Genomic DNA, 16,499 nt, shown 5'->3' with positions numbered 1-16,499 from the left:
AACTGAGACTTCTCATCAATACGCTAGAAAAAACCCAATACATTTAAGACATATATTTAGACCTATGTCAACAAATAAGATGGATTTACACTTCTCAACTGGAAACCAATCTGCAATATCAACATACTATATCTGGATTCACTGTGAGTTTCACCGTGGCTGCAGTAGTGTCTTAGAACAGTCTGAAATGAGCTCCATGGGGCTTCTGGGCTCTTGTGAAGCTGAGCTAACCTGAGGCTGACCACCCACGACATCCCTTCAATAACAAATGCTTTCGCATGCTCTTTAAACTTCTCTAGAAAAAAAAAAAAGAATACGAGTACTCAAAAGGACATCTGAATGAGCTATACCTGCTTTGTAGAAAAAGCAGTGATTTTTTTTAACCTCTTTGCTACTGGACTCTCATCCTGACAGCAGCAATCTTTTCATATGCTGGCAATCAGAAAGAAAATACCTGATGACTTCTCTGAAGTATGCAATGTAGCATGGAAGCAGTTAAACATAGCTTACAGATCACAGTGTACCTAACAAGGTGCAAAATGGTGCAGACTTCATGTCTTTGAAAGTGCTCTGTGTAGTGAGGTCACAGACCAGAAGTGGGCCTACTATGCAGAACAGTAATGCCAACCTGCACAATTATTTTAATAAATAACCAAGAAAATACTAGGGAATAAGGGATACGTGCAGACATATTCTCACATTTCTGACACAATGTCAAAAGCAATTGCTTGTAATTTTTTTATGTAAGAAACCCTCATGATACTGGAGCACAAACTATGCTAATACCAGAACGCTTTAGCCAAATCAGTAGAATAATAAAAAAAAAAAAAAAAGTCAAGCAATCATCTAAAGGCAATTTTAAGTTAAGTGATGGTGGAGGTAGCCCAAAAAGCAGCCGTGATACAGTTACTCTACCAAGATCTAGAATCTAAGTATTAAGTAACTTTTCAATAACAATTTATTCAAGAGTCACTAAATAGATTAGATGGGAAAAATCCATCTTGCAAGAGATTTTTCTTACAAAAGTCATTTGAAATGGTAGGCACTCCATTCACATTGTGAAAGTGAACAGCATTACCCATGTGTGTCTAGACAACAGTCCATTTATTGACTGAAGCACAGCTCTCAGACACCAAAGCAAGTTTAGGTACCACAAGCATTTTACCTGCAGTGGTTCAGGCTGGATTACAGTACCTCAAAGACTTAAAGCTAGGTTTAGTATGTCTCTGTGTTACAATGCAGACCTATTTCTCAAGAGAAAAATCTATTCTGATCAACAAGAAAGGAATGCATTTTTCAATTGCATTAACTCAAGATGTTCAGCAAAGGATGACTGAAAATGCTTTATAAAGTCAATGAGCTGTGCATGCTTTAAAGTTACTGTCAATTAAAAGAGCTTATTAATTTAAACACTGTACCTATTCTTGAATAATTCCACACTTCTTCCAGAAGATACAACCTATGTTCACAGGTCACTCAGCTTCAATGTAAGTAAACAAAACTTTGAAAGTTGTTATATAAGTAATCACAAAATATAAACTGCTCCCACATAGGCTAGATCCTTATAGACTACTCACATCAGCAAACAAAAGCATCGGTGTTAAAATGTATTAGCCAGGTACACTGCTGCATTTGAAGAGAAACAGAAGTTGAAAAAAGCTGAAGGAAACCCTTTGAAATACCAAGATATACTGGGCCTTCCAGACAAACACTGATCTGACCAGAGATAATAATTAAGCCCTACTTTTAAACAATATTTTAGGAAATGTCAAAAGTATTTAATAGAATTTATGCACATGATAATAAAAAACTTCTATTATCTTCTGAGCTAAGTGAATTACATTAGTATTACTAGAAAGCCACAGAGAAGGATTATACCACCTTTATCAAATAAAGACAATTCTAGAAAAACTCAAGCTTTATCACTGTAAGTTTTTAAGTGTATTAGAAAACCCCTTGACATTAAGTAAGAATAAATTTTCGGAATCACATGCATGGTGGCATGAGTCATTCACTCCTCATTCACCTCTGACATGCTACCCCAGGCCTGATGTTTCTTTCTTCTCCCTAGAAAAGTTAATTCCTCTCCCACCACAACACCTAACGCTGCACAACTGCAGACTAGACAAGATCCAGCCCCGCAGGAGCGGCAGTTTTTCTGTGCTTTGGTAGTATCACACCTTTACATCAGTTACTTAAGCACCACAGAAAAGAAATAATCCTGGTTTTTTCACTGTTACACTTTTTACCCTGACAATACTCCCAGCCTTATACTTGTTACAGTTCCAACATTTCAAAAAGATGGTTTATACCTGGTACTGCAAAAAAGGACTGTTCATAACTCTCTCACATACCTGTATGTGAGGCACCTAACTTTACAGGGAAACTCCAATGCTGCTCTGTAATACTGCTCTCTGCTATAAACAAGCATCTTCAATACTGTTGTCTAATTTTGCTATACATTATCTAATTGTGCACGTTATCACAGTGCAGAAGATAGATACAAACTTTGGACTTTATCTTTACTATGCCTTACAAGCGCTACTGTATCACATGTACATATACAGAAATATAGAAATATGATGACACAACATATTGCACCAGTTTCTTGCATTTCATTATCAGTGATCTGGGTTCAAACCATCTGTCTCTGATCAAGTCCTACTGGTCTTAATGATCTTTCATTATCAGTGACATTTCTAAGCCCAGGAACAGACTACTTCAAGTTTCAAAAAAATACTCTTCCACTGAATCTGCATCACTCGATTTGTTTGGAATATTTCTAAATTGTAACAGTTAGTTAATTCAGAAAGAAGTAGAAACAACAGCAATGAAATTATTAACAATGACAATGAAGTATTACTTACAAATTAAATAACTGCAATTTCATTCCCATTGTTTATTTTGAAAGGTATACAATTTGAAGTCAGTGGGAATCTGGACACAGACTAAAAAGTCAGCAAGGACAGGTTAAATCACACAGCATTCTCCTTCAGAACTAAATTTAAGAAACTAGTATTATGGTACACTGGCTGTATGTCTTTACTTCAGACACTGATTCAAAGAGATGGGAATCCTAAAAGTCTCCAGAACAGTTTCAAGACATTTTCTAAATAGAACTTAAGGCTCAGTTCTGAGTAAGAAAATAACACTGTCTATGACCTCAATATACTGGTGGTCCCAGTTGTTTTAGTGCTTCTGGTCACTCTGCAGCAGTTTCTAGGAAGAGGCTGCTGCACAATTCCACCAGAAACTTGCACTTTATTATGAGCGATCATATTAAACAGTTATGGACAATGTCATGTATGTCAGTTTATGCCACCTAAAGTTTTGATCTTTCTTCAGCAAGAGTTTTTAATTTTCTTTAATTAATAAATTGGACAAATTTATTTTAACATGGCACTAACATTAATGTGGGCTTCAGCAGATTTATCACTTTATACAGTTTACAATAAAATATTGCATTCTCCTTCAGAAGAGTTCTGACCAAACTGTACATTTGTATTCAGGTATATGTGTTTCCACAGACAGCTCCAAATGCTGTTTAGTGTATGCATATTTTATTTTAGTATTATGCCAACCACATCCTGCTGCATGAAGTATCTGCAGGGGGAAGAGACGCATACATGATTCTCTTTATCCATTTTACTCTTTAAACCTCCATAAAATAAGAATGAATTGATAAATATGTAATTTCATACTGAAAGGTCTATTCTTTTATACAGGTCACCCCTATCCCTCTCTTCATTAAAAACTGGAGACCAGTCCTCTTAGTAGAAAGTACAGATACAGTAAAACAAAATTTAACTAATATAAAAGGCAACTTCTAAATCATTCTGTGGAAAAAGCATCAAAGATACATTACATACCAATATTCAGCAAGGAGATCAAAGTGCTATGAAGGCATATTGATTGGGTGTCTCCCCTCCCTCTGGATATGCTTTGTGTCATACCAAATACTAACTGAAAGCACAAACTTTAAAGAAAAAATGTTTTTCTGAGCATGCCACACACAGATCCTAAAGCAGACAGCGATAAATCACTGCAACTGTTAAACTGAATTCATATTCTTCACTTTTGGTATGCTTCTGAAGTATAAGACAAAATGGGACCATGACGGTACAGAACTCGGAAAATTGCCTGCTTCATTTACCTACAGAAGCAACAGTAATAAACATGCCTTCTTATCAAACACACTGGGTGATACTACACAACCAATTATTTTGGTAAATTATCATAAACTTTTTTAACAACAATTATTTCTTCGTTCTCACACCTGAGACATTTCCTTGCTTGACAATGCAGTACTATTTATAAATAAAATCTTGGGACTGTCACTTGGAATTGAGAATCTTAAATTCCTAATTTTTAAATTACTTTACTACTTATTGTATTATTCTTGGGGAGATGGGGGCAGGGGGGATGACGACAGATGGACAACAATAAACAAGGTGGGTTTACTTTAGCTGGAAATTTTTAAAATAATTTTTTTAAGTTCTTCTGAGACAGTAAAGAGACTCATGTAGCAATAAGAACTTCAGTAAGTTTTTCATAAATATATAATGTAAAAGTCAACAGAAAAATTTAAGCAACAAAAAAGATTTCTGTTTGGAGTTTGTTACCTTGCTACAGTGTTGAACAGGTTCCATGCTTTTCATCATTAAAAGAAGATAGCATAGCTATAGATTTTGGAAACTGAAAGTGGTACAAGTTTTGAAAAAACTTGGCCCTTGAAAAATCATTGAATACCTAATGAAAATGGAGTGCTAAATTAAATTAAAAAAAACCAAATTATGTGAAAGATAAGGCATGGCTGCTACAAGCCAAAGCTACATAGAATTACAAAGGGGACCAAAGCGTAAAGGAATGCATCTCTTGCTTTAGCCTTATGTGAGTTAGATACATACTGAATTATATTCCAATACGAAAAAAACCACGAGGACCTAGAGATACCCTTGATAAACAGCAGCAAGAAGTAAATCTGTGTATGAAAGACTTGTATATGAAGAACCTGTATAGCAGAAAGTCCTACACATTGATACCTAAACTACTAGGAAAAACAGCATTTAGAACATTTCTTTGAAAACATCACATGCTGTTTTAAAAAGCTATTGATCCCCTCTGCACATTTCAAGGTAACAAAGTTACTTTGTAGTGGACCCAATAATACAACAAAGATCTCCCAGGCACTGGATTTACCAAGAAGGCTTTCTGAATTTTTGAGTGGAAACTGAAACATCGCTGAAGGTCTTGAAGTAACACAGATAAATGGTATGTAAGTACATATGCTTAATAACCACACACTGTAATTACACAATAATCCCATTTTTCTTCCAAATTACATGTCAATAAATCTTTCACTGCACTATAAATTCCAAGGTCATGGACAAAAGTGTTTATTAGTATAATTACGATGAAGCAATAAGACCATTAAGCTTTCAGATCCCAATATTGTTCCATTTATTCTCCCCTTCCCCCAAGGAAGGCAAACAGTTCCTGCAAATTGAATACGTAGAAAATATTGGAAGTTACTTTTAAAAGACAATAAAAATCCTCTGGTTCATGCAATTACTTTGTTAAAGTTTTCCTTTTTATTTAATCTTTGATAGAATGTGAGAATTTCTTCTTTTTTACTAGCATGGCGCAGCAAATGGTCAAGATAAAAAGTATCCTCTGAAACAGGCAACATTATTACACTGTAAAATTATAACTACAGTATTCTACACTCTCTGCAGTCATTAATATATTTGACCAAAACCTCAAGGTCTTAGCCATCTGTTGAGAAGTAACACGCAGTCCAAATTATTGACTTGTTTCCACATTGGTTTCATTATTCCCAGGCACAATTCTGCCTGTCTTGGTTACTTGCCTTCCTCTGGAAACTAACAGCAGAAGGACACTTCAGTGCATGATTAGTAAAATGACTGTTGAAATCAGACTACTGAATTAAGACTAGCATGATCAAATTTACTCCGTTATTTTCTATAGAAGGGAAAACCTATTCTTACCTGGAAATTAACTCCTGGTCATAATTAGCTTTCAGATTAACAAAAGTGATGTTATGTAATCATGACTTACTCCATTGTTCTCCCTCAGTGTTTAAATTACACCCAAATTGTTACAACACTGAAAGCATCTTCCTCAGTTATCTTAAACTCTTCAACACATTAAAAATTAAATACAATTTTTCCTAACATAGGGTTGTCTTTTCTTATTAGATAAATGATGTTTACAACTGACTAGTTTGAACATAAATGTAATAAACTGACAATTCCTTTCACTTTTCTCTCAATGTAAAGCAGAATCAGTTTTGGAGATTATTTTATTACTTTCTTACTATACCAAGATAGTAAACAATTTGCCTGACAAAAAAAGCTTGAATAATATTTTTACCACTAACCAATAAAATATTGTGCAGCAAGATAATTTTAAAAATAACAAAAAACATTCTCTTGGTATGAATACATGTTCGATTTCCAACATGAAATCTTAACATTGTTCACATTACAATAAACTATTACTGACATTCAACTTGCAAAATTGGACAAAAGAGCAACTGCTGAGTAATGAAACTAACGCAAAGGTAATGTCAATATCTTTTCAAAACAAGAGCTTCTAATTAAATTATGTGTGACTGATACTGGAAAATTTTGAACTGTTGTACTGAATTTCATGTTAATGCAAACACATTACTAGTTCATAACCACAAATTTTAACTTTTTTTCTTTCTTCTATTTTGCTCATTACTTACATATTTTCCAGAAAAGTTAACGCAGACCTTCAGCAACTTGGATGTTAGTTGCTTAGTTGCCTCATTGATGACTACGGAGCAAATACAATACTTTCCAAAGGCCATGTACTGACCTCAGTCCCTCCAGACTACTCATGCTGATACTGATGAATGTTCTAGGCACAGAACAAAGGAAATACACAGACCTAACTAACAACCTGGCTGGAAATAAGGTAGTTCAGCAAGGAAATGCAGGGATCAATATTCCTAATGAAGTGATCTTTAAAATAGAAACCGAACAGGGCAACCCTTGGATCCTGAATCTTGGAGACTAACCAGAGAAGCAAAGCCAGGAGAGCCATGCACAACATAAACAGCTGCTTTCAAAGTGCTAAACAGAACGGAGTACAATTATTGATCTCCAAGAGAAGATTTAATGCTCAAGTTTGTAATTTTAAAAACAATAAGATAATAATGAAGACAGTAAGACAATGAAACAAACTCACACCATGGACAAACCACAGAAGAGAGAAATTTAAAGTGAATTTTAAGTTTAGGTATCTGAAGCACAGGCTGAGTAACAGTCTGCAGACTTTGCCACAGTCACCTTCTCTTTCCTTCTGTGAAAAGCAGCTCTCAGGTCCAGTCCATCTCTTATTATGTAAAGACAGCAGCTACTAGAAGGAAGCTTGGGAGTACTACCCCTTCCCATACACCTAAGTTTAATGTACAATGAATGCATTGCAATCTTTAAACAAGAAAGCACAGATGACCAGCTCCAGGGCAAGTCTTTACTTGACCTAACTATCTGAAGACTATCTAGCTAGTAAGTTATCAGTAGTGGAAGTTATGTAACAGAACAAGAACAAGGAGGCTTACTTTACAAATAGTGTTAACCCAAACTGAAACACATGACAAAACTGTTTAACCTGTAATTTATTGTGATAAGAAAACATAAGACCTCTTGTGACTAACAATAGGGCAGATGGCAATGCTAATCCATCCTTACCTACTTCATAAATTATTTAGGTGTTCAGAACAGAGAGTATAGAAACTAAAAAAAAAAAGAAAATTAATGAATTATGAATTTTAGTTTCTAAACTATTCAGAGGGGAGCTTGCTTCTCTTTAACATGCTAAGCTTGATTAATACAAAGTCTCTATTAAGTTAGATGCTAATGGTAATCAGCTACACTGCTTTCTTTAAAGAACAGCCCTCAACTTAACCAGGCGATACATAAAAATGCCATTACTTGACAAAATGGCAAGCAAATTTTTGGGAATCAACAGTATCCTTCAGTGAGCTCTAATTCTGATGACCTTTCCAACATACGATGTCAAGAGACTTGAAAAAAAAAAATCCAAACCCCATTTCTGTTCATATAGTGACTGTAACCTTTGCTCTTCTATTTGAGAAGCATGAAAATCACTTGGTCTTCCTTATGTAAGTGAGGTCTTTTAACTTTTCTGTATAAGTGAAGATACCACATCATTTGCAGAATAGCAAACTATAAAACTGACTTGCAAGTGTGTTCAATGGTATTAGTAAAAGAAATTGTATAAATAATTGAAATTATTTTCCAGGGTAAGTATGTGGCTAAAAAAGTATGAAAAGGAAAAGCAACAAAAAGAAGCAAATTGTGTACCACCTTCACCTGAAATCCACACCAAGAACAAAGAACCTGCTCAGTGAAAACAAACGCTTTTAGCAATTCCAATCTCCATCAGAATCTAATTAATTCAGATGTCTCTGTTTAGCAAAGGATACTATACTTTCTCAACACAGAATATGCACACTATGATTTAAATGAAATACATAGTAAAATAAACACTCCAAAGCTCCTCCTCAGACATTTGGATGAGATTTGTTTCTCATTGATGATGTCATAAATCAATGGCAGTTTCACTGAATTCAGCAGAGTGAATAAACCCTAAATTTAGGGTATCTTCTTTTAAAACATCTATTGAAGACTATTTTTGAGGCAGGTAAGTAGCAAGATACGTGATTTAACATATATTGCATTTGAAATGCACAAAGTTACTCATTAATGATTTATAGGACTATGCTCCATAAATTAAACCTAAAAAAGATACTTTTTTCTTATTACAGTACTAATATACCTAAAAGGAAGTAAATATACACATAGTGCTTCTCAATATGAAGAAAAATTATTTTACTGGAATTAAGACATGCTTGTATAAGCAGTAAAAATTGTCTGTTATAGATGCCTGTTTAGCATTTGTGTAAAAGTTTCTCTTCAAAGACAGGGGAATCAGAGCTACTGATTTACCTCATCTAATAAAAAAAGTGGTGTAGAAGAGTTGCTTAGTTCCAGTTGACCTTGAATCTAATTGGCTACCTTGGATGTCTCTATGGTATACACCATTAAGAAGATAAGAATATACAGGATTAAAATCTGAACCGATAAAGCTAAGAAATTAAGTATTACTCCTTTAATAAGCCTACTTTATGAAAGTACATGAATACCAAAGTATCTCCTGATTGCTGCTGAAGTTTGAGTAAGTTTAAACATAAGTTATCAAAAGTAAAAATATCTAATATTTTATTTTACCCCTTCTCACTTGTTTAAAAACTATGAATAAAGAATTCAAAGCAAGTTTTTTTAACTCCATGACACTATTCCATCTGAAATCATTTGTCCACTATCACATTCTTCAACATTTTATATATACTTTGTCTAGACTGATAGATTATTTTATATCTTAAGATGAAGATAGAGGCATATTTTTTAGTTTTTTCAGTGCAACAGGTGGGGTTTTTTCCATACTTCGGTACTATTTAAGAGTTTAAAAGCTTATGCAATTGTGAGAACACTGTTTTAAAAGGTATGGGTTGATTATTACAAAGATGAGATTGTTCCCCTGTACTGCAACACAAGAACTAAAAAAAACCCTATAATTTTAGGGCACAAAAACTGCTTGGCCAAGAGAAAAATGTTTCTTAGTTAAAACACCAAGGCAAAGGCAGACACTATTTCTGCCTTTGAATGAATAAAGCCATGAATAAAGTGGAATTGTGGTAAACATGGGAGAAAAAAAAAAGCTTATGAAAGACGTTTTTGTAAGTTTCAAAAACCCAAACATGTAGACCTCAAAATTAAAAAAAAAAGGCCTTTTACCTCTTGGTATCAAAGTAGATTGTGTTAGACTACTGCCTGAATTTAGGAAATACTTACGCAGCACAGGTTTGGAACTGTAAAAAGCAATGATAAAAACTGAAGGCAAGATGATGATTTAGGAAGTATACATTATAAAATAATATATGCATGATTAAAAAAAAATCAAGAAACACAAGACCATAAACATGTGTTGCCATGCTACTGTAGCTGATCTTGTTTCCTTCCTTGATACAGTCAATGATACAGGCCCGTTATGACCACAAAACCATTTTGTGCTAATTATCGTAGTAAACATCACAAAGGAATTAAAGAGACATCAACCAGCCTCATGGTATAAAATTTAGGGACAGTACACAGTAACAAGACTACAACTGAAACTTGGTTCAAAACTTCTCCACAGAAATCCCTGAGAATTATAAAGTAATAAAATCAGAAAAAGATCAGTTTAAGTGGAAAGTTTTTGCTCTAAGGCTTATTTTGTCAACTTTCTTATCCTCCATCCTATCACAACAGCTGTATTATAACATTGTATTGTATCTTTACAGATTTCAGCTATAATCAAACATCTTACAATGAATCAAGTTGTTCCAGTAGCAAACAACTGCTAGGGAGCTGCAGTATTAGAATTAATTTTAGGATCATTACTGTCTCAAAAAAATTTGCATCTAGCCTTTAATTAATAACAATCAGAATCATCATGTAATACATTTGTTTAAAACTCCAGCCTATATTTTAAATGCCTACAAATTACATTTTGTTTTATTTCCTCTGAACAAGTGTAAAAGTATGTTTTACATATAAATTAAAACATGGTGAAATACCATACACTAATGTATAAAGAGTAGACACTGATGAAGATTTCAGATAACACTTACTTTCCACTCCCTCCCTTCTTTATAAGCCTAATACTCATTTTAAATCTTGAATCAACTATTTCCCAAAGAAATCAAACACAGGTCTAATGGCTTATATACACTGCAGTTATTTCTGAAACAAAAAAGTAACCTGACGAGCATTACGTAAGTTTATTCTTGTATTGAAATGAAACACCCAAAGTTAGGGGCCTGGGAGGGAGAAAAAACATAAAAAACAACAGGTAAATTGGAAATGCCATTGTCTTTCATCCTTACTGAAGTAAGACAATTTTAGTAAATAATACTGCTAATGAAAACCCTCCTTAAATTTAACATCCTTCAGCTTCCTCCACTGTACATCACTTCAACTCTGCTGCAAGTCATCCTCCTCGACATCCATTTTCACTGTTAGATTTTCAGCAATGGTTGCTGGCATTTCTACTAGTTTTATAGCTTGTACTTTTTGGTTCTCCTCTTGCCTCTTGACCTTTCTTACCACTTCGTCTCTAAATCTTCCTCAGAATCACAAATGCTTCTATTTCTTAAAATACCACTGAAACAGACTCTTTTGCTCAACTATCCACAGAATACTGGGAGGTGGAAAGACAGTAGCAGGGCTGAACAGCAGACAAGCAGCAAAACTTGCTTTAAATAAAAAATAAACAAAAGCTGCAAAGCTCAGGTCACCACTGATTACTGGCCTGCCATCACAAGGTTCTTTTCTTTCCATGTTAGATAGCTACCTGGTTTCAAACCTCTTATCCTCTCTCGATTTGCTATCAGAGGTTCTGATAATGTCTTTTCCTTCATGACTCATTAGGTCTGGGGAAAATTCTAAATCCTGATGAAAAAGGATCTCTCTCTACTCTCATCTAGCATATTCCAAACTGAAAAATGCATTCGTTAAGATTACATTCCGGAAACAGTTAATCCAGGCTTTAAAATATTATGATCTCTATCAAAAATTGAAATATTTCTATACTTACTCCTGTGTTCTTCCTTTATTCTTCCTATAGTCTGCAAACATCTGATAGCTAGAATTTGTATCTCTTCTGTATCACATAAAATCCAAACACTTGACAGATTACAGATCCACCAATCCCCGTCCCAAAAACAGAAAAGGGAAGTAATAACTTTAAGTTTCACCTTGAAAGTTTTCTGAGTACCCAAAAATTCCAACGGCCTGAGAAGTATGTGTGCATGCATCCTATAATTTTATTTGCACAAGAACCGCAAGATTTGGCTTATTCAACAAAAGGTATATTTCTGATGCCTATTTCAGAAGGATAACCATCTTTACCTTTACAGTTTCACTTAAGACTAGGTTTTTATCTGCTTCTTCACTGCAGTGCAGTTCTAGTTCATTTTTTAACTTCTGTAGCTGTTGCGCCTGTTCATTCAGAAGCATTTGTGCCCCATGTTCCCAGCGTAATGCGTTATTTAATTCTTCGCATGCACTTTCAAACCTCTCATGGGTGATCAATTCCTGATAAGGGAAATAAACTGTGTTTGATTATGTAACTACATTCACTTGTTTACATGCTTGACTTTCAGAGTTCCACTTGCAAATATCAAATTCTAAGACAAAAACTGCATATTTAGGGGTTTTAACATAAAGACAGATGACTGAACAATAGAACAGCAGACAACTTTTTTCACAAAAGCATTCAGGGTACTGTAAAAAATATGCGTTCATTATTCTTTTCTAATTAGCACCCCAGGTTGTAAAGAATCAATATTTAGAAAGAAATATGCCGACCCATGTTCCACATTTCAGTGCGTATCTTATTAACCCTTGAAAATACCTTTCTGGACTCAATTCCTCCCTCCCCAAATGTTCCTCCAGAAAGAAGAAATAAGTCTTCAAGGAAAATAATAATCTATATTTGATTGACAATCTAAAATTTGACAATTGCATCTAAGTGTCCCAGAACTGTAAGGGAATAACACTCATTAAGAACAAAACTGAAGATGTTTAGATATAACCTTGACAATTTGAGGGGAAAAAAATCCATTTTACCAACTAGGAATACGAAGGAGAATGGATGTAAAATTGTTCATTTTTCATTCAATTACATATTCTCTGCTTGGAAGTGTTTTGGAAGGGACATACTGACAGGTCTACCAACTAGGTCTCAGGATGAACATTGGGCACAGCTACAGAAAATGCTGCTCATTCTGGGACACAACTGCTTCAGTTATAGCATGCACCTGTGAAGTATGTATAAGAATCCTCATCTATTCACCTTCTCTACAGACAGATCAGATGTGAGCTCAATTCTGAATGCAGCCTATAAAAGGAAGAGGAAATGAGTCCAGTGAACTTCCAGCATGTTAAAGTAAGACAAGTTTCTACCCCTCCAATAAGGACTGAAGGCACAGTTCCACAAGTACAACAGGGAACAAACTGACAACCCACAAAATGGCATTAATCCCTCAAACACCAAGTCCATTATTCACGACACTATGGTTTCAAGTGGTTACAGAACCCTTTTTGTTGTCTCTTCTCATTCCTGCCAGACAGTGCCATTTACAGGCTAGTGAACTCACAGTGTTTACGTAAATCGATCAGTGACAACAAAGGGCCAGAGGAATTTGGTGCCTATCTGCTACTGAGAATGTAGAAGAGGGCTTTTTTTTTTTCCTTGCCATAAACTTACTCCTTCAGGGAAACAGCCACACTACAATTTGCACTGACTAGCTCAGGATTAAACCTATACTCAAAGTTACAGTAAAAAGTCTATCATAATATTCAGCAATATCCATGCAGAGTTTAAAATACCACATTTATGCTTTAGGAAATTCTCGTTAACATCTTACTGGATATCCTCACTCCAGCTGAATTTACTCTGTTAAAATGAAATCTATAAATCCTTTTAGGGTATATAAAGCATACCAATGTTTTCAATATACGGAAGAAAACCTGGGTTGCTGAAGACCAAACATGTAATTTACACAGATACCTCATTCTACAAATCAAAGAGAAACTCCTGTGGAAAGGAGATACTTACAAATACAGTTGACTTCTAGTTTAGTGAAATTTACAAGGCAAGTTTTCTATAAAATTTTGTGAATAGTAGATTGATTTTATACTTGTTTTTCAAAAGAACACAAATCAAAGTGTGTGAAAAAGAGGATCTCTTAAGCACTCTTATCTAAATCAAATATACTTACAGATTGCTTAAACATCTGGCTCTGGGTTCTGTCAGCCTCTTTTTTCATCTCACTGAAATTCCATTCGAATTCTGCAAGTTTCAGGCGCAGTGCGCGGCGTTCCACCTCTGCTGTATGAAGTCTTTGTGTAAATTCAAATATTTGCTTCTTCAAGGATGCTATGCTTTTCTGTTAGTAAACAGAAACAAATTCATGTGCTATAAAATGTGTTATTTTAGCAATAAAATCAATCATATTTAATAGCCAAGCAAATCAGACAAAGCTGTCACTTTGTCCTCCATCTCTAAAAGGCACACACAAGTGTAAAAATGTGAACCTATTTCACCTACTGCTGAGGGTTACTGAAAATTCTGGTTTTTTGGAAGTACTTGTGTTCACATAAGGCCCACAATAATAGACAGATGATGTGAGAAAGAGATTATCCTCTCATTTTGGTGAAAGGGAAGAAGGTTATCTTTACCGCAAGATGGAACAGTCAGGAGGAGAAAAAATAGCACATAAAAAAAGAAGATCCTTAACAGTTAATTAAAGCCAAAAGCAAGTTTGTCTTTATAAAGCAAATACAACTTCAATAGAATTTTTTTAAAAAACACCGTTTTCTTGGATCTCTTCTTTTTTGACAAAGATCTATTCACACCTTAATGGTTACAGATGTTGCAAATAAACTTCTGATTCTCTATACAGTTGACTACAATGTAATGAACTCATAAACAGTTTGAAACAAAATTAATAGTACTATCAAGAGAGCTTCACTGTAACATTCTGTGAACCTAGTGTTTACATGAAACAGCATTATAAATATGCATACCATAATGGGTAGTCTTTCACAGAATCCAGCTTCCACAGCCTGGATGTTTATTTTATGAAGTCCATGAGCCAGCCTCTGTACCAAGGAGTCTTTCTCCAGATAAGTAACTCTCCTGCTGCTGTCTAGCGAAACAGTCTCCATTAGTACAATCAGCTTGTCCATAAGTCTTGCAAAGGAGTTCCTGGCTGCACTTACAAGTAAGTGTCCAGAAACCCAGGGCTCTGGATCTTTAAGAAACAATAAAATAAAAGAAACATCAAGTAGGTTATTAGTTTTGGGGTTTTTCAGTGGAAAAAAGCAACAACAAACAGCACCTTTAAAATAGTAGTAAATTTCCATTCAAGATTGGAAAATTGAGCTCACAGGAATATCTCAAGAGAGACTCTGGGACAAATTCTGTATTTAGCAATGACCACACTACTCTTATCAACCTTTGGACAGAAGGGTAGGATAAGATTCTAAAGAAAAGGATTAGTTTGTCAAATAATAGTTATCCTGTTCTTTTTATGTTGTCCTCCAATACTCTACTTTCTTAAGTCTTTCTCGGGTGTTGCAGTTTTGTAATTCAGAAAACAAGTGAGACAAATGCAAGCCAGGTCAAGTATGTCAGAAGTGACAGCACATGGTGAATCACTTTATCGCAGTATTTACACTGCAAATTTCTGAGGGTTTCCTGACTCCTCTTCCCTCCCCTCTATAGATGTCTAAATCATTTGCTGTTCAAAATTAGCGAGGCTTGGTACCTTAATGCCATACTATTTATACTCTGAGACAAGAGAATATAATTTACCTTATTCCAAGGCAATTAAAATTTTACAGCTACAATTACTTATTTCCCCACAGGATTTTGGTAATCATCCTTCTCATATAATGGACTTAAGGCCCCAGCACACCCAACATGTCCTGCTTACTGCTAGATTCGTCAGGTCTGTAATTAATAATTGTGTTTAATGTTGATAAATAAAATTGTCAGTGCTCCTTCCACTAATTGGTATTCCAGATAACAGTTAATAGGTTTATTTATGCCTTAATAAAAGTCTTGTAATTTAGTTTTCCCTCTGCTAGGCAGGTCTTAATCTGTCATTACTTGTCTTATGATACTATCAGTGTAAGACGACAAGCATGGAGGAGCTTATTTACATTCAGTAGTACAGCAGATCTCCTGTTGCTGCAGTAAATTAAAATATTTACTTAAGAGTATAAACAGAAAAAAAATGGCTTTTTTAAGTTAAAGAATTTCTTTTTATACATTTTGAGGATAAGTCAAAGATTCATGACTATCGATATTCTTAGATTATAATTCTCATCATAAATAATTTATCATTTACACACATGAGATGAAATTTATCTGTGAGCAAACAAAGAAGTGCACAGGATAAAGTCAAATACTCTTTTTTTTCAGAGGCATTCTCCTGCTTGGTTTCAAAACACCACCATTCTAATGATTTCAGTACTTACCTGGAGTACCATTTTTGAGTATGTACTCTCCATAATCCCAGCTAAGAGTAAATCTGTCTTTTCTTCATGTCTAAGATAGCACTCTTCCTATTCATCTTTAAAGCTAAAAACTTATCCAGCATTTTTATCTTGCACTTCAAATAACAAAACATCCTTTGAAATAAATACAATTATTATTCTCATACCTAGAAGAAACTGCCATGGTAATGTTCTTCCTACTTTGGCCAAGGCTCGTCGCTTTTCCTTATGTTGGTTCTCTATTACTGATCATATAAAACTTCCATCATTTTAAGTCTTATCACAGATTATCTTCTCCTACCTGTCTTTCAGTTTCAA

The 16,499-nt window shown here is 34.6% G+C and overlaps 1 protein-coding gene across 2 annotated transcripts in view; it reads right to left on the bottom strand.

Moving 5' to 3' along the window:
- The window catches only part of CCDC171 (coiled-coil domain containing 171), a 153,873-nt gene that overhangs the window by 63,370 nt on the left and 74,004 nt on the right, over positions 1-16,499 (bottom strand). For both annotated transcript variants that reach the window (XM_080371857.1, XM_080371858.1), the window contains exons 18-20: positions 14,706-14,932; positions 13,898-14,065; positions 12,024-12,209 (exon numbers count right to left, since the gene is read on the bottom strand). In XM_080371857.1, the coding sequence (XP_080227983.1) occupies positions 12,024-12,209; positions 13,898-14,065; positions 14,706-14,932 (581 nt within the window). The remainder of the gene's footprint in view (positions 1-12,023; positions 12,210-13,897; positions 14,066-14,705; positions 14,933-16,499) is intronic.

The sequence above is a fragment of the Falco punctatus genome, assembly GCF_963210335.1.
Source record: "Falco punctatus genome assembly, chromosome: Z".
NCBI classification, from domain to species: Eukaryota; Metazoa; Chordata; class Aves; order Falconiformes; family Falconidae; genus Falco; species Falco punctatus.
This window is presented reverse-complemented; position numbering and strand designations above follow the sequence as displayed.